Genomic DNA, 27,533 nt, shown 5'->3' on the forward strand with positions numbered 1-27,533 from the left:
TTAGTATAGGTGAAACGAGACTATCAAATAATTGTGATATTATATGTATGCCTATGTTTTCATTCTTGAAAGATCTTTTAAGACTAAGAGAAACCTTATTACCTTGTTTTGCCAGATGTCCATAGCCTTTTCAAAATTGTCTGATTTATGGAATATTATTCCCAGGTATTTATATTGTTCATTTGTTTCTATAACTTCTGTTCCACATTTAAAAATGGTTCTGATCTCGAAAATATGACAACTTTTGTTTTGCCTCAATTGATACCCCATTGTTTACAATATAAATGTAACTGGTTTAGTTTCAGCTGTAGGCCATGTTTAGATTTTGAAAGTAATACTAAGTCATCAGCATATAAAAGACAAGAGATACTTTTGTTTTGAGAATGACTAACTGTTGGCGAATCGGTATCTGGGAGTCAATCAACAATATCATTTATAAATATATTAAATAATGTGGGGCTCAGTGTATTTCCCTGTAGTACTCCTCTTCGGACATAGATTGAAGGGGAGAATCCATTTTCATTACGGTGCAGACTTTTGTGTCTGTACACATACTTTTTATCAAATTGAAGCACCTACCTTGTATACCGATTTTTGAAAGTTTTGTGAAATGCTATCAAAAGCTTTTTCTGAAGTCTACGAAACATGCATATAATCTGTTCTTTCTATTTTTTATGGTGTAATCAATTTTTTTTTTCAACACAAAAATATGGTCTGTAGTTCTAAAACCTTTTCTAAATCCAGCTTGTTCTTTTGCAAGTAAATTGTTTGATTCTACATAATCATTTAATCTGCTGTTGAGGATTAGACAAAATAGATTGCTTTAAGAACAATTGATAGTTATTCCTCTGTAGTTATTTGGGTTTGATTTATCGCCCTCTTTATGAATTGGGATAGATATCCCATTTTTCCACAAATCCGGATAACATCCAGTTTTTAGAATGTAATTAAGTACTGTTTTAATTGTGGGAAGTAAGTCTAGTAAAACAGCTTTAATTATCTCATTTCTGATGCCGTCTATGCCCGGTGATTTGTTGTTCTTCAATTTTTGGCACGCTTTTATTACTTCTGTGTCAGATATTATCTAAACAAGTGTTATTACAATCCACACTGTTAAAACTGTTTTTCATCCCATTATCACTGGTATTTTGGTTTTCACCATCCATACCAACTTTGTTTCCAATAAGTTCATGTAAAAGGGTAATCCATCTTTTAACTGACAGGGATTGTGTGTTTTGATGCGTTTCCATTGTTTTTAACTGTTTCAATTTTTTCCACAATGTATTTATGTGTGTGTGTGTGTGTGTGCGCGCGCACGTGTATGTGTGTGTGTGTTGTGTATGCATTAATTTACCTCTGTGTATGTCCGCGTGCTCACGTATGTGTGTGTGTGCATATGCATGCATCTAGGGGTATGCACTGTTTGTTTTTCACAGTAGCATCAACATGTGCCACACAGGGATCGCCATCTATCATAATCAGCATTTTGACAACTGCGGGCTTGACTTCAATCAACCATTGGGAAACCTGTCATTTTCAGATTAGATGCTCTGACAAATTACTTTCTTCTCAAAGCCTCTTCACTATGGGGTCTACAAACGGAGAATATGAACAGACACTTTCAAAAGAGCACTTCATCTTTTATCCAGACAAGCAACATTAAAGAAAAGCATGGCAGTGAGTGGCATTTCAAATGGGTTCTCTCAAGCATACAGTTCATAATAACCTGAACCAGGTACGAATCCAAACAGTTTGGGAATATGGATAAACGCACGAGTGTGACCTATGGAAAATGAACCTACGGAAAATGAACCTATCACACACACACACACACACACACATATATATATATATATATATATATACCCCTTGACTTTCTCAAAAGATTTCCACTAATCCCAGGATCAACCCCTGGGGCTCTCAGACTTGCATATTTACCAGTATATTGATTTACAGAAAAATATCATCTCTGAACAAAAGAGAGGCTGTCAACAGAAACATGGTCTCTCATCACTGAAAGGAAACAGCGGAAGCACAAACCCGACCAAAAATTAAGAAAAGTTCAACAGTAGACAAACACAACCTAAAATCATGAAAAACTGAATTTCAAACAATGTACTGGGAAGCCAATCACCAAAAAGTAAAGTGCAAGAAGTCAAAAAAGAAACCCCATCGGTAGCCTAACTTGAGAGGTGGAAGAAGCTACTTGGAAAAAAAAAACATGAAAAGGTTATACTAGATAACAGGGAGACTCCAGCAAAATCATTAAAACCAACCAGTGAAAGACAGAAGTGGTATAACCATGACTTGTGAGGTTGACCTGAGAGGACAATGGGCCCTACACTTTGAAGAAATTATGAAACGGGATCCCCTTATAACCCCAGACATCCAACTTGGAACACAGCCATTAGAAGTGAACACCAGCCTACCAATGAAGCTATTTGGAACTTTCATAAACAGTGGCAAGCAGCATGCTGAAATGGCATATGACCAGAAGTAAAAAAGACTGACAACTGAGAAGAAGCCCACTATTGCACAAAATATGGGAACAAGCACTTGGAAAGTGAAAACAGGAAAAACGGGATACACCGGAAAGTGAAAATAGAAAAAAAGGTATACCTTATAAAACTATCAAAGGAAAATCTCTCATCCTGTAAAAAACTAGTCAGGTATAATGTTACCATCTGTACTCAGCAAAGTCTAAGCCAGAATAACCTTTGAAAGGCTTCAGAAAGCCTTCAATGAATTATTGCAAAAAGATCAAGCAGGCTTCCAACAATCAAATCATGCACCAACCATACATGATATTGTCACAATGCGCATATAACTGATCAATGAACTGAATAGCAGCCCCCCTCCTCCTCTACAAACAATTGCCAACTTGAAAAAGATTTTACAGAAAGCACAGAGGCATTATTTGGAAGCCAATACACCGCTAAGAAATGCCTGCAAAGTTTACTGCCATCTTCCAACAGCTGTTCAACAACTATACATGACAGGTCATTCAAAACAGCAAGCAGACTGATCTATCTGATTTAAGGACAGACATAAGACAGGGATGATTCTTCTCATCAATTTGTCTGCAAGTCGTCCATTGGGTGATGAACACGGTTACACCTACCAAAATAATGACACAGTCATCCAACAGCCTTCAAACAAGATCTTGATCTCACTGACAACATAAGCTTCCTCTCACCAAGACGAACAAGAGAAACTAACACTTTTTTTTTCAAAGCAGCAAAGAGAACAGGCATTAAACTCAACACTAAGAAGACTGAATACACATGAAAATCGACAAAAATGAGACCTTATCCAAGGCGAAAACATCAACGAAACTCAGAAGTTTATCTACCAAACCATCAATGATGGAAGCACAGATAAGGCACTGAATTATGCATCAACAAGGCAAGACCCTGCAGCCTCCACAGCCATCTCCAACCACAAGATCAGAAATGTGAAGGCTGCCTGGTATGGATCAAATTTGAAGACAAAGTTGAAAACTGACCACCCCCATCAAGAAATTTGGTAGGAACATTTTGAATTTGGTAGGAACACTCGGACTCTGAGCCACATCAGCAAACTTACATTTCATCCACAAGGCATAAAACACTTGGGCCTGAAAGAAATGTCGAACTCGCACACAGTACAGTGAGCATGTGAGTTTCCCAAAATGGAGGGCATAATGCACAGATATTTTTCAATGTACTTTTGGCAAAATTTCTGTTCCTACCGCTACTTCTTTACAGCTGACACATCTGTGGCACTGGGTCACTGTTAACTTCTTTGCTATTGTCCGCGTGGTGCAGGAAGACATGGCATGAGAAGGATGTGTGTGTGACTGCTAATACATTGTGTGTGTGTGTGTGTGTGTGTGTGTGTGTGTGTGTGTGATTTGTATTTCTCACGAAAAACACTAAAAGAAACTGTTTGCCGAGTGCATTCCTACTGTAGTTACCAAGAAAGTGAGGTGGGCTGAAAATGTGTAGAAAACCAGAACTCTGGATTATAATTCCTGACTCTATCTGTACATAAGGTACAGTGACAAATTTAGCTGTTAGTTTTCATAGGTTTTCTGGGTTCATTTCAGCTGCTTTAACTAACAATCTATAACATAAATGCAGAAAGTTATGTGAAATATATTCTTCTCACATTCATTGTTCACTCATTGCTGACCAGCGTTTTAAGTAAGCTTCAACCTATCAGAAACTGATATTCAGAAATTGGTAGTCTGTTCAGTTTCCTTTCAGTAAAGTATTGGTTATGTATAATTTGAAGTTATTTTCTTGCAGTATTTTGCGTGCTAGAATTTTGTTGTTGTTAATTATTACCCCTCCCAACCAAAAACCTCCTGGCAAACAGGAAGCACAAGCCAAAATAATGCTTGGCACTGAAGAGTGACGATGTTACCAGATAAGCAAGTACTGGAGTGGAACCACCATGGGAAAAGTTGGCAGGCTTAAACAGGCATGGAGAAGATGTATGGAGAACAATATAAAGGCAGCTGCATGGACATTGCCCCATCTGATTGATGGAGTGCTATTGCAGCCCTTTGCTCCTCAAAAGTACCAAGTCAGTTCTATTGGTTAACTAATTTCAAGACTCCCACATGTTTAAAGAAAAAAAAAAGCACAAAAAATATTTCTAGAAAAAAATATATTTATATGTGTATTTATTCCATAAAGATATACACATACATATATGCCAAAAAGGAGTATACTGCTGTCAGTTCAAGTGCGCATCATGAGCCACCACTTTCTCAGCTGTTGCCCTTGATTCTCTTCCACAGCCTGTTTAGAACATCACAAAATTTTTATACGGTATAACTTTAAAGCCATTAAACATTTTGCCAGTATGAATACATGCATATCATTATCATTTCTTTTTAATCCATGGAAACATAACTGATTTACTAAAAGTAAGATAACCTGTATGGACATAATTAGCTTTGCATAAGCTGATAAAGGATATCCCAAAAACTGCTGTAGGCTGGCATGCACATGTCTCATGCACACAGACTGCAACTGCTGGTAGAGACCTGCAGCCATCTTGTATGAACACATATTCTCCACTGCCTGATACAGCTCCTCCAAGCTGTACCGAATGGCACAGCTCCTCTGAATAGCCCCTACTGCTTCTGCAAGCTTCAGCCATGTCTGCTCCTCAAAGTTCTCAGGAATCTGAGGTTTCTCTGCAAATTAGAACACACAAAACAAAAAAGTAAATAAACTATTCTGTGTGACAACAGAAAAGGTAAGTCACCATTGTCTCTAAAAACTGAAGTTTGTATTGTACTTGATGTTTCTGATTTCTGTGTGAAAAAAAATGTTTTCAATTTTGGATTTTTTAACTTCAGTTTTTAGAGACAATGGTGACAATAGATAAATAAATTTATATTTAAAAAAAAATATGTGTGTGTGTCTGTGTGTGTGTGTGTGTGTGTGTGTGTGTGTAACAGGGACACACACAAAAATTATGGAAAAAAACCACACCAAAAAACAGGAAAAAAAATAACCATCTTAAACTGACAACCGAATGGCAGGGGAAAACAAAGCAGGAAATTAACTCATTAAGTGCCAGAGATTTTTGTCAAAAAAGTGCTCTCCCTTTGCCAGAGAATTTTGAGAAATCAAGGGTAATTCAAATTTTTTCAAAAATTCTAGTATAAAAACTATAGGAGATACTGAAACAAGTAAACGTTATTTGTGAAGGAAAATTATATGGATTTTGAACCTAGGCTTTTTTTTTTTACCAATTATTTTGATTATAGACAACTATCCATGCATTTCAAAGTGATGGTAATATTTTATATGCATCAAAAAAGTCTATTTCCATCTCCACAGAATGACATCCAAAAAGAAAAGAAACAAAATACAAATGGAAATAGCATGCTTATTGTCACATCATACTGTATAAGAAAATAAAACAAGTTATATGTTCATGACAGCAATCACAACACTTGCAGACATGCAAGTGAATGGTCATAGCATAAGCAATGACAAACTTCAGTCAAGATAAAAAGTTGATCATGTTCTCAGAATCAGATACTGAGCAGTCAAGCTTTTTTTAACACCTATGAGTTTACCCACTTTATAGAAGGGAGCTCTTTGATGATACTCCCTCCTGGTTGCAATTGACCTAAGAAAGTGTCTGCAGTACATCTGGTCTGCCTCCGCTCAAATAGTCAGTCAAATTATGAGTGACAAAAAGCATGAAATAATAAAAACACATGATTCTTATCCCTTGTATGTACACCTTGGGTTGATAAAGATAATAGATTATTGGTTGTTGTCCATTTTCTGCCAGTTGAACACTGAGAGACAGTTCAAAGGTCATGGCCACACCCCCTTTCCACACCCTGTCTGGTCTTTGACCTACTCTCTTTCACCACTCCACTCTCTCTCCTCCCCCTCTTCTTGAATTACATGAAAGTACTGCACCCTTACAGTCAATCATTGCCACCCACTCAAAACTGATGTCTGGTTGTAAAGATGGACTGGACAGAGTGTTGAACATTGCTGTCAATTTCATCACAGTTGTCATCACCTTCAAGTTCAAACCAATCATCAGACAAGATAGGTATCTATACATCCCTCATTGTTATGACCATACAATCTGTAAAGTTGTGTTTATCTGTTGACAGGGACCACTGCCTTGGCGGGAAAGTTTCACACACCCATTTTGCATATGATGCAAACCCATTTTATATGCACGATTGATGTAGTCCAGTTAGCAAAACATTGAGAAAAAAGGGGTCTCCCATCTGATGTATGCATATCTAAATAGTATGTTTATATTATAATCATTAAACTGACAACTCAGAATCTGTCTGTTCAATGAACCAAACTCCAGTGAAGGAAAAATTGGAACAAATGCAGGACGTCAGTGATTGGGCGCAGTGGCTGAATGGTTGAAGCATTGGACTTTCATGATCCCGGATTCAAATCTCGGTGACGCGTCTGGTGGGTAAAGGGTGGAGATTTTTCCAGTTTCCCAGGTCAACAGATGTATAGACCTGCTAGTGCCTGAACCCCCTTCATGTGTACACACACGCAGAAGATCAAATATGCACGTTAAAGATCCTGTAATTCATGTCAGCATTCGGTGGGTTATGGAAACAAGAACACACCCAGCATGCACACCTGAAAATGGAGTATGGTTGCCTAAGTGGCGGGGTAAATAAACAAAACAGTCATACATGTAAAATGTTACATGTCTGTCTGAGTGTATATCACTGTATGTGTTTGTGCCTGAAGTCTGATTCAATGACACAAGAAACATATGATGACTGCCCAGTGGCAGCCATCAGTCGGCTCTACCCAGGTAGGCAGCCTGTTGTGCAAATGACCCTGTGTTTGTAAAGCGCTTAGAGCTTGGTCTCTGACTGAGGATAGGCGCTATGTAAGTATCCATATTAATCAAATCAATCTTACAGGCACAATGGCAACATTCTGTGTAAGGACTGCTGACATCTTTTAGGCACTAAACAGGTTATTTCTTCATTCTTCAAAGAAAACTTGACTCAGTTCTTAAAAAAAAAAAAAAAAAAAAAAGACTAGAAGTAAACAGAAAGGAAGATAATGTATCAAAAAACGTATCCCTCCCCATTTTTTTTTTATTTTTTTTTTTAAATCAGCCGCACGAAATGCACAAGTCAGGGTCGAAGATGGTTGCCAGAAGAAGACATTCTACAAAAGGGAGGGAAGGGGAGGTAATGTACTATGGGGAGGGGGGGAGGGATGACACAAAGCACACCTATTTTTAATTTTTCTGCATAACCAGCATTATAGTTTGCTGGAGTCTGCACTAGTGGGCCACAGTATAGTATGTGTAATTAAAACAAAAGGAATTTTTAAAAGTCCATCTCAAAGAAGGTGGCACCATTGTTGTCTTAAACAGGTGAAGTCATAACTGATTACAGTGGCAGATGGAAATATGGATGGAGCACTACCCTGAGCTCTTATTGACTAAGAACACTGTGAAAGAGGAAGCTCTTAGTCACAGCCAAGTCTACCCAGCAAGGGTGAACTTGCTGAAGAACCACCTATTGTTGAGTTTGAGACTGGAGAAAGCAACCACAAGATTGGTGACAAAAGTACCAAGAAATGATTCTAAACCACCAGAACTCATCAATGCTGAGAAAAATTAATGATCCTGCTACCACATCTGCACTGTCTTCTCTGTCTCTTCTGGAGAGAAGATTATCCCTCAAGATATACAGGATGCCCAAATAATTATGGTAACCTTGTTCAAGAACAAAGGTGATCACACTCAAAGTGATTGTAACTTCAAGTCCTGAACAACCATAACCATGGCATCTTCCTTCTGACTGAAGTGCAAAAGGTCTTTGCTTGGACTGTGGAATCTTCTCAACTCAAGCCTATAAACTCTGGCAGTATACATACATTCATATACTTTAACCAGAATTCTTATGCTGCTTCATTGTCAGGAAGATCCATAGTAGACATTATTTTCTCAGTACAACAACTGCTTAGCATCTGTAGACTTCATCAAGGGCTTCAAGCAGAAAGAGGCCTGTTTAACTAGAAAAAAAGAGACTGTCCCAACAAACTGCTGAGTCTGATTGTTTCCTTTCACAGCAACAGGCACCAATACTTTGACAATGAAGAAACAACAGCAATAGACAAAATAAAGCTAGAAATTTGCTCATTTCTGCAAGGTTTCTCTACCTCAGCATCTGAACTTGTGTTGCCAGCTCTGCAATTTTTTTTTTTTTTAGCGAGTTACCAAAACAACAGCATTAAGAACTGTAATCTTACTAATCAACAGCTTGGACTGTCCTAGGAGTAGTTCTGTTTTTATTATTTTTAATGTTTGTTTGTTTCGGGCAAGGAATGTCAAGGTGGCACGCATTTTGAGAACAAAACATTTTTCATTTCCCTTCATAAATTAACGTTTTGATGCACAGGAAACCAACAAAGACGTGGACTGAACATGATTCATTGTTCTGCATCAACTCTTTCACCACCATATGCAACTTAAGTCAACTAGACAGCTCACCACTATCAGCAACTTTTGTTGACATCAATGGGTCCCTGTAACAAAACTTGACAGCTGCAGCCAACTGAAGTTAATTGACCAATCTTCCCCCCTTGATCAAGTTTAAGTGCACAAGTCCACTGTGTGGTTTTGACACAAACAGAATTATCTGTGTCAAGACTAAAATATTTGGTGCTTGGAAGTGTTTTTCACATAGAAACTTAGCAGTGAAAGAGTTATTAGACTGGTGAAATGTGCAATATATGACATCATTTTAAATACTTATATGGCTGTTGTTGAAAGTAATACGAGCTGTCCAATCCAAAATAAATAGAATGTCAGGTGTGATCATTCTCATCACTTTACCAGTAAAATCACTATACACACTGCCAATTTCAAGAATCTGATCGACAGATATAATAATATATGTGAAAGTGGCTATGTTTCTTAACTCTTTATCTACAAAGGTACGCTTTAGCTTACCTCATGCGCACAACGCTTTGTAACTGTGGTACGCTATAGCGTACCACGAGTTTAAAAATTCATAGTTCATAGGTTAACGGTCTTGTGCGAAACTAAATGGCACAGCTCTTTCTACAGTCACCTAAAAGTGCACCTGTATTTTTATTGTGGCCGAGAATGCCTTTGAGTACAATACATGCGAGGGTAGTCACCCAACTATGCCTTCTCGCTCGCTAACAACATGGCGTCTCCGTCAACTTCGGCAAGTACTGTGGCTAAAAGTTGAATGCAAACTGATTCTATAGTGGATATCCACTGTGCATACGCATTTGCCTTTTTCAATTGCTACAATTAGGAAGTGTCTATGGGTACAAAAGACCACATTTGTAAAATTTCTAATATATGAGGGTAAAAAACCTTTATGTCAGTTGTGAAAAACAAGAATTTTTTCAAAATATGATAAATCAGTCAATAATAAAGTGAGAGCTTTGAAACTTTGCCACATGTTAGGCCATTCAATTTTTTGTATTTGTATTTCTTTTTATCACAACAGATTTCTCTATGTGAAATTCGGGCTGCTCTCCCCAGGGAGAGTGCGTCGCTACACTACAGCGCCACCCCCCCCCCCCCCCCCCCCCCCCCCCCCCCGCCCCCACCCCCACCGTGTGCAGTTTTATTGGTTTCTTCCTATCAAATTGGATTTTTCTACAGAATTTTGCCAGGAACAACCCTTTTGTTGACCATGGGTTCTTTTACGTGAGCTAAGTGTATGTTGCACATGGGACCTCGGTTTATCGTCTCATCTGAATGACTAGCATCCAGACCACCACTCAAGGTCTAGCGGAGGGGGAGAAAATATCGGCGGCTGAGCCATGATTCCAACCAGTGCGCTCAGATTCTCTCGCTTCCTAGGCGGACGTGTTACCTCTAGGCCATAACTCCACATGGTATCAACACAGAAGTTCACAGCTGTATGTACTTGCATTCTTTTTTTAAGATATTTTTCTTGTAACATAAACAAACGGCCAGTACAAAGAGTATAATGAAGGAAGTCATTGGGCAGTATAGAATGAGTTAAATGTCCTGACTTTTGTCTGAGGCAAAAATGAACTTAATATTTAATACCTTGACACTAATCATGATCACCATTACATCCGGCCTTACTCAAGGGTACTGCACATCCCCCTCATCATTCACTCCCATTCAAAATGCGCACACACACACACACACACACACACATGCATACACCAACACACATCAGATGTGGAAAACAAATAAACAATTTTGTGTTTTTAAAACCCATACAATTCAATATTGACTCTATTAGTAAAGTGTTATGTTTTTAAGTTATAATGTGAGCTGGGGTAAACAGTTAATTTAATACAGTAGCTATCATCACTAAGGCACACCAGATATTAGAAAAAGGAAAAATGAGCATGGCACTCAACATCTGTAACAATCATTCATGACGGGTGCAATAGCCAAGTGGTTAAAGCGCTGGACTTTAATTCTGAGGGTCCTGGGTTTGAATCTTGGTAACGGCGCCTAGTGGGTGAAAAGGTGGAGATTTTTCTGATCTCCCAGGTCAACATGTGCGGACCTGCTTGTGCCTGAACCCCATTTATGTGTATACACAAGCAGAAGGTCAAATACGCATGTTAAAGATCTGTAATCCATGCCAGCATTTGGTGATTATGGAAACAAGAACATAATCATTCATGACAATCTGAGGCTGTCAGTGGAGTAGCTTGATCTCTTAACTCTTTAGTCAAATGCAGTATGAGACCATACTGATCAATTTAAAGAAAAACTAGCAGCATTGTGAGTCCAAATACAAGTCATATTTTTCAATACAATATACTGGAATATGACCTGAGCGATGGGACAGTACATGGACTGCCTACCCAACATCAGAATCTCTGATCATGAACTGGAAGTTGTCCATGACTGTGTACCTGGGTTCAACGATTCTCAGTCACCATCTCTCTTGACACCAAGCCAAAGAAGCTTCCTGGCAAGGTTGCTACCACCAAGTTCAGACTGTCAAACTCAAAAAGAGTATGGAAAACCAGCAAGCTGACAGAACACACCAAGGTCCTGGTCTACAAAGTTTGCATCATGAGCTTGGAAACTACATGCCACTGCCAGACAGGAGCGAAAGCTCAACGCCTTCCACATGCTCTGCTTCTGTCACATCCTAAACATTTCTTGGCAGGTCAAAGTCTCCAACAACACTATCCTGGAGAGAGCTGGGATCCCCAGCATGTGCACCCTCCTGCAGCAGACACATGCGCTGGCTTGAACACGTCATGTAAACGGAGAATGGCCAAATACCCAGGAACCTCCTGTACAGAGAGTTGGCTCAAAGAAACCGCCCTACAGGCAAACCCCAACTATGATACAAAGATGTCTGGAAAACAGACCTGAATACACTAGGCATCAACCCAGACACATGGGAAGCTGTGGCCTCTGAACAATTATGGATGGCGGCAGGCAGATAGTGCAGAAAGGCCTCTCCAAGTTTGAAAAGACACTTGCCCAACAGTCAGAGGCAAAACAGCAAAGAAGAAAGGCTGAGAGTCAGACAGACCAGTATCAGACTTCATCTGCACAAAGTGTGGGAGAGACTGCCATTCCTGAAAAGGCCTGTCAAGCCACAACCGATGCTGTGCCAGAAACATCACCCAGAGCACAGCCTCACAGTCTCCTGCAACAAGAGGATGTCTACATGACCTGAGCATTTGTTTTTCCTTAAAAAAACTTAAATAAAAGGTGTGTTTTTTCCACTCTTTCAGTTTCAGTGAGTATGTTTCATTTCATCATGGCATAGATCAACACACAAAAAAACTCTTAATTTGGAATGGCTACTGTAAATGCCATTTTACTGCAGATATGTGGCACAACAAGGAAAGCTGAAGCAAGATTCACCAGGCAAAAATAAACTGAGACAGAAAAAGACAATTAACCCTTTGAAGTATAGAACCATTTGTGATTTTTGCAAAATAATCACCAACCTCTTAAAAAAAATAATAATAATAAGTAAAAATAAAATAATGCTCAAAAGTATACATGTACAAGTATATCACTATATGTTTTCTTAAAGGAAAATGGAGAATATATTATTCAAAGTTCAATGTTGACAGGATGAGACAACTCCCAATCAGGGGAAGATTTTTACTAAAGAGTTAGAGAGAAGTGCAATTATGCTGATTCCTCCACTATCATGTAGTTTTAAACATAAACACTATACATTAATGCTCACATACTGTGTACACCCCCACACACACCCTCTCACCCACAATCACTATCACACAATTTTACAACACAAAAGCCCACTGTAATGTGTAAGCAATATTCTGCCTTGAAACCAGCCACCGTGGCGAAGTGGTTAGCATTGTAGACTGACGGCTGGGAGGACGTGGGTTCGAATCCCAGCAGAGGTGGGTTTTTCGGCCCTTGGCCGGCTCCTATCCAGGGTTGAATGCGATGTGGGCTTAAATGGGGAGACTGGGACCACACAGTTGAGTGTCATCCACTTCAAGGATGCATCTTTGGGTGTGCTGGTCTAATTACCTGACCAACACTGCAAGTGTCTGTATCTCTCGGGCCTGGTTAACGCCAGGATACCATTATGACAGGAAGCATAGAGTACAGCCTTGTCACGCAGTCCCAAACCAAAATTGACCTCCATAGCAACATCATCATCATCATCGTCATCCTCCTCCTCCTTCATCATCATCAATATAAACAAAACAGTCTCAAAGTCTGTGGCCTTTCATGCCCTGCTCTCATGGTGACCTCAGTTTCAATACCCCTCCACTTCTGTGCTTGGGGCAAGTCCTGTCAATGTCTTCAGTGTCGGCAGATTCATGGGGGGCTGTTGTTGGCAGTCTCCACTCTAGGACAGATGCTCACTCAGTCTGGCTCCGCGACGAAGCTATTAGTGTCATTAGTAGAGGGCTTAGTAGGTGGTGTTCTAGGTACGTTGAATCAGAACAAGCACCACTGAACACCACCGAAGTGACTCAGCAGCAGTGCAGGGTCTCCTCTGGTGTGCAGCCTCTTGGCAACCTAACATCGATAGTTCCCTGTGGACTGCCAACAATGGAACTGTGACAGACGAACCCAGGTGTGTTCGTGTATGGGGGAATCTAAATGAGCGGCATGGGAGTAATGCCACTGAAATGGTGCAGATGATGGGGCAGCAAAAAAAAAAAAAAAAAAAAAAAAAATTCTGCCCTGAAACTTTCAGGTGAAGATGTTTCATAATCGTTGTAAATGAAAATGCCAAAATGAAGTTTTCAACCTAATTCAAGTTTATATGCCCACGTCTAACATGACACCGCCACTTTCCTGTTGATGTACCTTGTGAGATGTAATCATCACAAGGATTAACCAGAATCACGACCTCAGTTGTTGAGTTGATCAACAACATTACTTTAATTTTCTATCATAATCATGTTTTCAAAGTTGCTATTGTCAACATGGTGAGGATAACAAAATTGTAGCCACCTCTTTTGTATTCTACATCCTGGCATCCATGTTGACACATTCAACAACTTTTTGCTTTACAAAACCATGAAAACCAAAAACAAAACAAAAAATGCATCAAAATCAAGCCAAAACCTGTTGAGATCTGGATTTGAACACACATCAAGGCAGTCGCCATTTGCAAGGAATTAAGCGTATTCAAATGACCAGCTGGACTGTTGATGCTGCTGTTACCCCTAACCAGCGGATATCCATGGTCGGAACTGAAAGGCTTAAAAGAGTTATAAAAATTACAGATCAAGTGTCAGACAATAAATAGAATGTTAACAAAACAAATTTTACAGACTGTGTATGTGAGGGGAGGGGGGGGGGGGGGGGGGGGGGGGCTGAGGGTAGTCTTCAGTTTTGTCTTTTCACTTTTAAAAGAAAAATATGTCACTATGTGCACTTGTAAAACCAAAAAGAGAAAAGTATGCGTTGAAGGAAATCTATAAGCCAGTACAGAGTGTGAGACAGAATCATGGATGTGTCAGTGTTGGCATACCGTGTGTGTGTGTGTGTGGTGTGTGTGTGTGGTGTGTGTGAGTGTGAGTGTGTGTGTGGTGTGTGGTGTGTGTTCGTTCTTTAGTGTTGCGTCTTTTTACTATTATAATAATAACAATAATAAATAACTGATCATTTATCAGTTCTTTCCTCACTGCACAAAGGGCTTTACAATCCACACACACAATGACACATGCATACGAAACACACTCAGTCCTCAACTCACAATCATGCACAATAAACATATGCACATACAAACTCGTACGTATGATGCAGACATACATACATACGTATACATGTACAGATGTACGTACATACATACATACATACATGTATACGTGTGTGCATGCATGCATGCATCCAATATATACATAAATTCAATACATGTATACATGCGTGCGTGCATGCATCCATACATCCATCAACCATCATACATATATACATCCATACATACATGTATACATACATTTGACGCACATACAATACAGTGTTACAAATATACCTGCACAATCAACTAACTACTTTCAAAAAGTTTCATGTCTGAGACAAGGTCTAGAGGAAATGCTGCTGGAAGAGGAAAGTCTTGAGGTTAGGTTTAAAGGAAGGCAGTGAGGGGCTGTGACAGACGTGGTGAGGCAAAGAGTTCCATATCTGAACAACAGATATTACTGATATTATACTTTTTTTCTTTTTTCTTTTTTTTTAATTTTCAAATAGAAGGGGGTGGGGGGGAGGGGCGGGGGGGCAAAGAGAGGAGAAGTCAGAAAAACAGAGGTAAAAAACTAGTACTATTGTTCTAAAAAAATACATAACTAATATGCAATCAAATTTAACAGTAACAATTCAATTATGATAATAATTGAGAACATTGATTCTGAAGTACATTACATTTAAAGGAATGCAGAAATAGGGCTATGAACTAATGCCTTTGAAAGTTTGATCATAACAACCTCATTAATAACAACTTTCCAAAAATAGTTTGCAGAATAGTTATTCTCAGCGAAATACTTTGGCAGTAATGATGCAAGCCGAACTGCTTACCACAGATGCATATCACATAGGTGTGTGTGTGTGTGTGAGTGTGAGAGTGTGTGTGATTGTATCTGTTTGTATTTGTATAGTGTTTGTAAAGTGTGTATGTGAGGGGACAGAATGTTGAGGGTAATCAGGAAGAGATGCTTGGGATGTGGGACAGACACAGTGGTCCACTTGTATGTTTGCATATGTGTGTGTGACCTACTTATCCCATCAAAATATATCAAATGTTCCTTCTTTTCTCTCCAGAAGAATTTTGAACAATTGGGGAAACACTTGTATCTTTTAATTGGCCTTGGTTTCCTTTAGATGGCCAGCTTACAATACAAGTCCTTTGTAAAAGTAAGACTAGTCAGCCTTTGAACCTTTCAATTTGTTTGGCTGGCTGAATTTGCATCTGCTGCCCTCAGCGTGTCTCAGGTACATTTTAATAAATAATATATGGTCTACACGACTAGAGTATATTGTCGGTACAGTATCGGTAGGATCTCATCTCATTTTGTTTCAAACTGAGTTATGCTGTTGTAGGACCTGTTCTAATCTCATTTTGTGTCAAACTGAGAAACTCATAAAAGAGGTCAACAGCTGGGGTCAACATAATCTTTTTTTGTTTCACTTGCCTGTTGCGCAAATCAGTGGAAATTTCACTTGCGGATGGGTTCTCTAACTCCCCGGCTTTCAGAAGTTTAATAAGTTATATATGCATCAGACACACACACACACACACACACACACACACACACAAAGAAAGAACAAGTATTAAAGTAATATTTCCGACACTGGTTACAGGGTTACAGGCTTAAAGTCTGAGAGCTATGAATGGCTTGTTTAAAACTCGGGAAAACATTTGTTTATTTCAGAGGATCAAGTCTTTAATGTAAAAAAGAAAGAAAGCAGTTTTAACATAAAGAAAATATCAATTGTCTATGAAGAAAGAGAGAGAGAGAGAGAGAAAGAGAGAGAGAGTGTGTGTGTGTATGTGTGTGAGTGTTACTGTTAGGCATTTACATTGTGTATGTTACTATCTGTGAATTTGAGGATGTGCGATGGTAAGGGGCGACAGAATAAGACAATGAAAAATGTAAAAGAGACAGTTTGAGTTACTGTTAGGCATTCTTATTGTGTATGGGTCAGTTTGAGAGGATGGTAAGGGATGACAGAATAAGACAGTGAAAAACAAAGATCAAGGTTGGGGCAACAGGACTTGAGAAGATGATGTTACGTGCCATTTTGTCAGGCGCAACGAACGAAAATGAAAACAAAACTATGTAACGAGGTGCTAAACTACAATCGTCTCCACAAAGATACTGAGCAATGCCACTCACTTGCTGCATTTTCAGCTGTTTTAGCCAAGTAAATAATACTGATTCCAGACCCACTGGGTATCGATTTTTAACGATTTCCTATAGTTGAAACTACAGCAGGAAACAGGTTGAAGAAATCATAGAACAAATTAAAGAGGCAGACATTTATCGTAGCTATCCAGCGCACCACAGTGACGTTTGCAATTTTTTATACCAGTGAACATTTGTGTGTTTCTCCAAGACATTTCCATGTGCGTGTTTGTTCAAGACATTTCCGTGGGGATAACACAATGTTGTTAGCTACGAAATAAACTGAATGCTCAAGTGTCCTCCCCAAATAGGGTAGTTTTCATTACACGTGTTGAAACTTTGGCTCACACGAGCTTTTCTAGTGAATTCTGATCCACAATCTGTTGGCTTCTCATATGGCTTCACTATAGGAATTAGCCTAAAAAATATAATTTTATCCAACTCATTTTATCTATCTGTGCCTGTTAGTTTCATCAATCTCAACCTGTGTCTGTTACTGTTTCATCAGTCAACCTGTGTCTGTTACTGTTAGTTTCATCAGTCTCGACCTGTCGACCTGTGTTAGTTTCATCAGTCCCGACCTGTGTCTGTTACTGTTGTTAGTTTCATCAGTCACGACCCTGGTTCCCTTGTGATGAACAAAGATAATTAATGTGGGCCTTGGTTGTTGCTTTTCAGTGTCATTGCAGATAGGAAATTTGGAGTACACTGCTTAATAACTGTTTCAAAGAAAAACACAAGAAAACAGAAACAAGACATGTCTTCAGATTAGTGTATAACTATAAGGTGAACATTATACTGGATGCACACACACACACACACACACACACACTGATGTACACACTGATGTACACACTGATGTACACACTGATGTACACACACACACACACACACTGTGTACACACACACACACACACATACACTGACTGACTGATGTTTGTACACACACAACTCACAGACACTGACTGACTGATGTGTGTGTGCGCGCGCACACACACACACACAGAGTGACAGGCATATCTATATATTCATAGAATCAGTCTTTTCACTGTTAGCCGTGCGAAATTTGGCCAAGCAGAGCAAACCAATAGGCCTAGTTTGCATCAGTTTGACATGGTACAGTATATGACACCAAACATACATTTCTACTATGAAAAAACCAAACATACATTTCTACTATGAAAAATTTGATTGAACTGAGCTGAAAGGTGTGTGTGTGAGGGGGGGGGGGGGGGATACGGTTAGGGGGGGGAGAAATTTAAGAGAGTGAGAGAGAAAGAGTGTGTGTGTGTGTGCGTGCATGCATGTGTGTGATTGAGTTTGTGTGTGTATGCATGTGTTGGTGTGTGTGTGTGTGTGTGTGTGTGTGTGTGTGCGTGTGTGTGTAGTGTGTGTTAAAGAGAGACAGACAGACAGACAGACAGACAGACAGAGATTAACTGCAAAGGTCAACATAAAAGGTTTATTATGTTTTCAAGTAAGCCTGCATGTCTTATAATGTTAAAGTATCACCCTGCAGGGCCTCATCTCTTCACCTTGGGCACAGCAGAGTGAAAATAACAGAAAACACCAGGCACAAAAGAGTGATGAATCAAGAGGAAATATTGAAAAGTTACAATTTTACTCATGATATCCCAGTTTTTTCCTGGTAGTATTACAGTTTTTACTGCCTTCCCTGCTACAAGGGAAGAGGCTCTTCTTGTCGCCAGATGCTGATCATGACTAGTTAAATGAGATTATGTCTACAATCATGTATGCAGCATCAATTTGTAGAATCCTTTGGGTAAAAAGTAGTAGTAATAATTGATTGCTTTGAAATTTTCATGAAAAGACCATATAATCTTCACGCAGGAGACATGACAGATCCTCATTACAAACACAATCACTCAGTGATATGTAGATATAATACCAAAAGGTTTTACATCATTCATCTTATCCCTATCAGATACCGAGGTGAAATAATGTGAAATTTGCCCTGTACTCTGTACACTGTGTGTGTACATATGCGCGTGTGCAGTGTCAGCATATGTGTTTGTTTTGTGCTATGATAGTGTGGGTGTGTATATATGTGTGCTTCAGCTGTTGGCTCACACAGCTTGAAACCAACCTCCCCACCCAACACATACATAAGTCACACAAACATGCACTCTCTCTCTCTCTCTCTCTCCCCCCTCTTCCTTCTAGTTCTATCTCTCTCTAACACAACACACACTCAGACACACACAATGGAACACGTTCACAAACTCACACACACACACACAATGACACAACACACACACAAAGCACACAGTGAATCATTCACACACACACACAAACACTAAGTAACACATTATAGACACATTGACACACCACTCAGAAACAAACAAACGCTGAACAGGCGTAAAATCAAAGAACACACACACACATATATAACAAAAGTGACACATCAGTGGAGTGACGGCCTAGAGGTAACGCGTCCGCATAGGAAACGAGATAATCTGAGCGCGCTGGTTCGAATCACGGCTCAACCGCCGATATTTTCTCCCCTTCCACTAGACCTTGAGTGGTGGTCTGGACACTAGTCATTCGGATGAGACGATAAACCGAGGTCCCATGTGCAGCATGCACTTAACGCACATAAAAGAACCCATGGCAACAAAGGGTTGTTCCTGGCAAAATTCTATAGAAAATCCACTTTGATAGGAAAAACAAATAAACCTGCATGCAGGAAAAAATACAAAAAAATGGGTGGAGCTGTAGTGTAGTGACACGCTCTCCCTGGGGAGAGCAGCCCGAATTTCACACAGAGAAATCTGTTGTGATAAATAATAATAATAATAACATACAGACACAATCACTCTCAAATGACTCATACTGGTTGAAGCCATTCACAAAGCTAAGTTTATTGATGTATGGACATCTTGCCTCAAGATCAAGCTTGTCAACGTTCTTCCTATTTTCCTTTGCTTTTCTATTTTACACTTGTTAATCGATCTAGAGCACGAGACGTTCAAGCAAGTTGGATCGTCGAATCAACAAAAGTGCTGTCGAGGACCAATATGATGGGAAATAACTCTGACAATCCCAGTTTCATGTCGTCATCGCTTGTTCCCTATATACCAGAGGGAGGTGGTGCAAACAGACCTGTGTTACATGTGCATGGTGGTTATATGTAAACAGTCTTCCACACTGCTCTTTTCATTTGTTATGTATCTGACCCATCAACAGACTTTGATTCCCCTCATCCCTCATCCCCACCCTATCACCTCTACCTCCATCCTTTCTGCATGTTCTGCCAATGCAAAAGAAGAGATGGAAAAGGGGCAAATATGGAATAACTTCAGTAAGGAGATAGTTCCACAATTACTATGATGGTGTGCCCAGAAATGACTAAATAACAAAATTACCATGAAAACAGATAACGTGCAGTAATTCGTATGAAATCAAACTGCCAGTTCACTATCCACTCTTACTTTATCTACTGATCAGGTGGCACTGATCACCAATTTAACATTTTGTTCTACACAGCAATATGTATTTAACAATAATCAAACATGAACAACAGGTCGTGGGACTCATTGGAAGGGCGATACATTCAATGATAAAATTTAGCACATAAAATTATGGATACATGTATGGATGGATGATGTGTCAATTTAAGTACTGAAAAACGGAACATATCATAAGCAGATCTAGGTTTACCAATGTTTCAGTCTAGGCTAATTAAATGTCACACCACGTCAGAAGTCTACAACTGCAAGTTGTAAATAAGATACATGTCAACACTGACAAACACTTCTTCCATCAAGTTTGTCGATCAACATAGAGATACCTTTGAAGTTCTTGATGACAAGCTTTTTGGATGCACTTGGCTTTGTATTTGTCAATGGCGAAGCGTGTCTGCTAATGCCGTTTCCTGATAAAGCCGAAAAATTCGCTTTCTTTTGGGGTTCGGTCATCGTGGCACAAGATTGCGGCTCATCGAGTTCCGTAGTTTTGCACCCTGAGCGACTGCGCTTTGGGGCTGAACCAGTTTCTCTTTTGTTTTCCTCAGTCAAGGCACGCTTGTTTGCATTTGAGAGAGGCATGCATCACTCTTTTGGCCTACACACAGGCCGGATACATTCAACAAAAAATGTATTTTGTCGACAGAGAAGTATTTTCATCAAAAAACATCTAACGAAGGCATCAATATGGCGCAGATCCTGGGCCAGTGAAGGCAGGGGAGTTAATGCTGTTGGCAAAAACACAGAAATGGGTTGTGAAAAAAATGGAACAATTTTTTTTTCTGTGATCAAAAAATTTTTTTAATCACAATTTTAAAAGAATAAAGGGAACGATAATTGTCAGTGTTATTAACTGTCCTTTTTTTTATAAAAGCAGTTTTGCAACCACCCAGATGAAAGGAAAAACAACAAAGATCTGCAACTTGTTTGGGTTTTTTTCGTCCAAACGTTGTAATAAAAATCAGCGGGCAGACGAGTCAGCTCGATGCTGAAATAAGAAGTAAGAGCTGGTGGTAGAGCAAAGGATCCAACGCCAGACGTACTGGACATGCATCAAACATATTTCACCGAACCAATACAAGACAAGATGTGTTCATTTAAAGCTCGTGGAGGCGGCACATGAAAATGCAGCATTTCACGTAACCAATACAGATACTGATGAATGACATTTGGTCTTGTGCTCATAACAGCTTACAATAGCCACACCAACTGGTAAAGACATACACAATACAAACATTTGGAGGAAGAAAAGAAAAGAACACACACAAAAATAACATACCAAGATGATGAGATCTTGAAAGGTACAACAACAGTCCCTCATTCACATCTTTGATCCTCCTATCCCTCCCCCCTCCCCCCCCCCCCTACCCCCCCTTCATTGACACTGAGAAGAGAGAGCAGTTCTTATTCTGGTAACTGATCAATCCCCAGTGCAGAGGAGCCACGCCATATATACCTGACTTATAATTCAACAAAAAAATACAAGTGATGGAACACTGAAGGCTACTGAGAGTTAGAAGCGTGCCATTGAATGCCGTTATCAGCAATTTACAAAAGGAAGGGTCAACTCCGACTGTGTTCCGCCACTGTTCACCCATTTTTTTCTTTCAGCTAGGTCCAAGTTCCCGGCCGCTGGTCTATATTCCCCAAGGTCTTTGTTCACCCAAGTCTATGCTCCCCCGCAAAATTTTCGTTCTCTGGGTCTTTGTTCATCTCCCAGGTCTATATTCTCCCAGGCCGGTCTAGTATAATCCCCCAGTTCTGTATTCCCCCAGGTCTATGTTCTGCCCAGGTCTATGATCACCACTGCTGATCACTATTGACCACAACCCAAAAACACTCAGACTGCATTATGTTGTCACATCTGCACGTTATTATGTCTTGACACGTACGAGGTGTTTGACCGCTGCCTGACCACTGTCAAATGATGTTGGGATCTTCCATCGCGTTTCTAACGCTGTTGCAAGGGTAGTTCGCTCGGCCTTGTCAAGCTTGTCAAGTCTGTTTAGGCATCTCACCCGTTCCCTTCCCTCCCGCTGCAGGCCGAATGTGAGCCGCGACTGAAAGAGGAAAAGAAGGGACCCTTGTTTTGCGCTGCAAAAACTGTACAGCTGTATATCGTTGTACAAAGTTACTGATAAAACAGGAAAAGTTTGAAAGTCATTTACACAGCTAGAATGCAAACACACACATTAATTTTTGTTTTAATTAATCATAAAGAACATCTTCAACAGATAACACCCCCACAAAGTGAATGTATTTTGTGTTTTGAAGTTTGAAAGTCATTTACACCGCTAGAATGCAAACACACATTCGTTTTTGTTCTAATGAATCATAAAGAACATCTTCAACAGATAACACCTCTACAAAGTGAATATATTTTGTGTTTTGTACGTTACTAATATTTCTTTTAATGATCATTTTCCCCGATTTGTAAATCCCGCCTCTCGGAAGGCCTGATCAAAATTAATCCATTGTCGTGGCAGCTATCTGGTCCGTGTCAAGGACGGTCTGATCTATGTTTATCCATAGTTGCGGCACAGGGTCTCTTTTTCTTTTTCTCAATTAAAAAACCAAGAGTCAGACCAAGTTTAATACAATTTTCTGTGACATCTTATAAGAATCAGGAAAAGATTGTTAAATCCAATTAAATTACCACGTGGTCGCGCGAGACAGGGTTTATAATCTCTATACCATATCGGAATATACTTGATCACTTGGTATCAGCTTGCATCACTTTGTATACAATATTGCGGCAGGATTTGACCATCAGCTGACCACCATGGACTACTGTTGGCTGTTACTGACCATTACTTGCCACTACTGACCACAACATACAAATCAGTCTTCAGACTGCGTTTGTTTGGTCATATTAGTGACGACCTGGGCCCTACCCCGATACCACTTCCGACTACTGCTAACCACTAACCACTATTGACCGCTGACCACCACTGACCACCACGAACCGCTGGCCACTGCTTATCACTGACTACCGCTGACCACCACTGGCCACCACTGACCACTATGATATACTCACGACCATTATTGACCACTGACCACTACTTACCACTGACCACAACTTACCTCAGTTGATCACTACTGACTGCTGGCCACTGCTGATCACTGACCACCGCTAACCACTGACAACTAATGACCACCACTGAACTGACTGCTAACTATTACTAACCACTGCTGATCACTTACACAACTCACAACCACTGACTACTGACTACTGACCACTGATTACCGCTGCTCACCACTGTCTATTGCTGAGCACTGACTACCATTAACCACTGCTGATTTCTGACCACTACTGACCGCTGATTAACGTTGAGCACCACTGACCTCCATTGACCACCAACTCAACTGACTATTGCTAACTACCACTGACAATACTGACCACTGACTAACCACTGCAGACCACCACTGACCACTGCTGACCTCTGACCACCGCTGACTACTGTCCATTGCCAACCACTACAGACCACGGACACCCTCTGACCACTGCTGACCACTACTTCAGACCAGCACCCAGAAGAGAAGCCTGTGAATGGACCACTGACTACTTCAGACCAGCACCCAAAAGAGAGGCCTGTGAATGGACCACTGACTACTTTAGACCAGCACCCAAAAGAGAGGCCTGTGAATGATTCGGTACTTTCTGTCTCAGGATGCAACAAAAATCCTTGTCTGTTCCTTTGTCTTATCTATGTTTGACTACTGTAATTCTTTGCGCGCTGGATGCTCCAAGTACTTGTTATCCAGACTTCAGAGAGTCCAAAACCATGCTGCGCGGCTTATCTTCCGTTCTCCCAAATCTGCTCATATCACTCCTCTCCTTCCCTAGTTACCTACTGAGAAAAGAATAAAATCACAAACTCTCCTGTGCTGTTAATGACTGGCATGGCTCCTTACTTTTCTGGGCTTCTGCATTACTATTCTCCATCCCGCCAGCTCCGGTCATCAGGTGATGACCGTCTCTTAAAAACTCCCTCCTACATACATAACCAGATCATATGGAAAACGCACTTTCAAGGATGGAACTCACTCCCGTTTCCTGTCCGTCATGCTGTTTTTTTGCCCTTCTTTCAAAACCTCTTTGAAAAGTCGTTTATTTGCATCCATTCTAATCAGTAAATAACACCTTGTCTTCACTTTAATATTTTAGTCCAGTTGTTTTTTATTTTTATTTTAAAGTTGGTTATTTTTTTCTGTTATTTTTACTCTTTTTAAACGTACACGTGTTCATGTGCCTCGAGCTGCCAAAAATAAGGTGCTTGCGCGCGCATGTGTGTGGGTCTACATCTTGTGTGGGGTGGGTGTGGGTGTGTGTGTTGGAAGTGGAGCGGGAAGGATTTGTGCGTGCAGGTGTATTTATGTGTTTGTGGAATGCATTCGTCATTGTATTTGGTCATATCATATGTGTGTGAAAACAAGTCGTCCCATCATCGTCGTCCCATCCCCATCCCCATGTTTATCTAACTTTGTGGGATACATTTTACAGCATACTGTACATTAATAATCTGCTGGAGCAGAAATCAGTCAGATCTCAGTTTGACAATTTCCAACGGTGTGTGTGTGTGTGTGTGTGTGTGTGTGTGTGTGTGTGTGTGTGTGTGTGTGTGTGTGTGTGTGTGTGTGTGTGCGTGCGTGCGTGCCGGTGTGCGTGTGCGTGTGCGTGTGCATGTGCGTGCGTGCGTGCGTGCGTGTGTGTGTGTGTGTGTGTGTGTGTGTGTGTGTGTGTGTGTGTGTGTGTGTGTGTGTGTGTGTGATTTGAAAACACGTATTTTGATTATGTACATATTAACAGTTGGTAACACAGAGTTTTCATTGTATGGTGCTTAACAGATTTGAAAACACGTAATTTTCATTGCATGGTACTTAGCGGATTTGGAAAAACACAGCTTTCATTGCATAGTGGATTACAGAGTTGGAAACACATTTTTCAATGTAAGAGTTGAAAACACGCAGGATGGATAACAGAGTTGGAAACACACAGCTTTCATTGTATAGTGGTTTACAGAGTTGGAAACACAGTTTTCAATGTAAGAGTTGAAAACACGCAGTTTTCTTTGTTAGTACAGTTAGAAACATGCAGTTTTCTTTTTTGGATGGTAAAAAGAGTTGGAAACATACACTTTTGCTTGTTTGGTGGTTAACATGGTCGCCCATTGTATGGTGGTTAACATGGTCGGAAACACGCAGTTTTCATTGAATGATGGGTACCAGAGTTGGAAATACGTAGTTTTCCTTGTAGGATGGTTAAGAGAGTTAAAAACACAGTTAACCATCATACAATGGAACCCCTGTGTTTCCAACTCTGTTAGCCATCCTACAATGAAAACTGTGCGTTTCCAACTTTGTTGCCCATCCCACAATGAAAACATTGTGTTTACAATGCTACAATGAAAACTGCGTGTTTCAACTCTGTTAACCACCATGCAATGAAAACTGTTTCCTACTGTTCATCCTACAATGGGCGACTGTATAATTCCAACTCTGCTACAATGAAAACTGTTAAGCACTATGCAATGAAAACTGTGTGAATCCATATTTGCTAAGCATGAAAACTGTGTTTCCAACTCTGTTAACCATCCTACAATAAAAATGCGTCTTTCCAACTGCGATGGAAACTGTTTCCAACTCTGTTAACCATCATACAAAGAAAATTGTGTTTCGAACACTGTTAACCAATGAAGACTGTCTGTTTCCAACTCTGTTAATCACCATAGAATGAAAACTGTATAATTCCAACTGCTACAATGAAAACTGCTAAGCACTATGTTATGAAAAGTCCGTGTTTCTGTTAAGCAGCCTAAAATGAAAACTGTGCTTCTATCTCTATTAACCATGATACAATGAAATGAGAGTGCTTCCAACTCTTAACCATCATACAATGAAAAACTGTGTTTCCAACGCTGTTAAGGATTCTAGAATGAAAACTGTGTTTTCGACCATATTAACTACCATACAATCTTAACCACCGTTGAACGAAAATTGTGTCTTTCCAACTATGTTAAGCATCCTTCAATACAAATGCGTGTCTCCAACTCTGTTATGGATCCTACAAGGATAACCGTATTTTCGACCATTACAATGAAAAAGTTTCCAACCATGTTAGTCATTCTACATTGCAAACTGCATGTTTCTAACTCTGTTAATCATCTGTGTGTTTCCAGCTGTTAAGCACCATGCAATGAAAATTGTGTTTCCAACTCTGGAAATAACCATACAATGAATGTGTGTTTCCAACTCTGTTAACCATCCTGCAAGAAAAACCCTGTGTTTCCAACTCTCTTAACCCTCCTACAATGAAAACTGAGTGTTTGAACCCTGTTAACCACCCTACAATGAAAACTGCCTATTTCAAACTCGGTTAACCTTTATACAATTAAAACTGTGTTTTTCCAAATCTGTTAACTACCATGCAATGGAAACTGTTTCCAAAGAAAACTGTGTGCCTCAAATTCGACCATCGTGAAATGAATACTGTGTGTGTGTTTCGAACCTCTACAATGAAAACAGTTTTCAACTCTGTTAACCACTATACAATGAAAACTGCATGTTTCCATATCTGCTAAGGTCCGTGCATCTACATCCTACAATGAAAAATGTGTGTCTCCAACTGTGATGATAATCATACAGTGAATTCTGTGTGTTTCGAACTCATGTAACGAAAACTGTGTTTCCAACTGGGTTAACCACCAAACAGTCAGAACTGTGTGTTTCCTTCTCTATTAACCACCATACTCTGTTAACTCTGTTAATGGCCACACAATGAAAACTATTTTCAAATCTGTTAACCACCATATAATGAAAATTGTGTTTTTCCAACTCCAATGAAAACTGCGTGTATCAAACTGTGTTAACGAAAATGCAATGAAAACTTTGCGTTTACAACTCTGGAATACACCATACAATGAAAATTGTGTGTTTCTAACCCTGTTAACGTTCCAACAACGAAAACCGAGTCTTTCCAACTCTTTTAACTACCATTCAATGGAAACTGTGTTTCCAACTCTACTACAATAAAAGTGCGTGTTTCCAACTCTGTTAAGGATCCTACAATGAAAACTGTTTTCGACGATGTTAGTCATCCTACATTGAAAACTGTGTTTCCAACTCTGTTAAGCACCATGCAATGCAAACTGTGTGATTCCAAGTGTTAAACATCATACAATGTAAA

General features: G+C 39.8%; 1 protein-coding gene across 1 annotated transcript in view; it reads right to left on the reverse strand.

Moving 5' to 3' along the window:
- The window catches only part of LOC143289050 (cullin-4A-like), a 200,259-nt gene extending 179,205 nt beyond the window's left edge, over positions 1-21,054 (reverse strand). Inside the window, exons 1-2 of the mRNA XM_076597859.1 lie at positions 20,674-21,054; positions 4,968-5,188 (exon numbers count right to left, since the gene is read on the reverse strand). Coding sequence (XP_076453974.1) covers positions 4,968-5,188; positions 20,674-20,929 — 477 coding nt within the window. The 5' untranslated portion in view covers positions 20,930-21,054. The remainder of the gene's footprint in view (positions 1-4,967; positions 5,189-20,673) is intronic.
- Between the last annotated feature and the right edge of the window lie 6,479 nt (positions 21,055-27,533).

This window comes from Babylonia areolata, chromosome 13, assembly GCF_041734735.1.
Source record: "Babylonia areolata isolate BAREFJ2019XMU chromosome 13, ASM4173473v1, whole genome shotgun sequence".
Classification (NCBI taxonomy): Eukaryota; Metazoa; Mollusca; class Gastropoda; order Neogastropoda; family Buccinidae; genus Babylonia; species Babylonia areolata.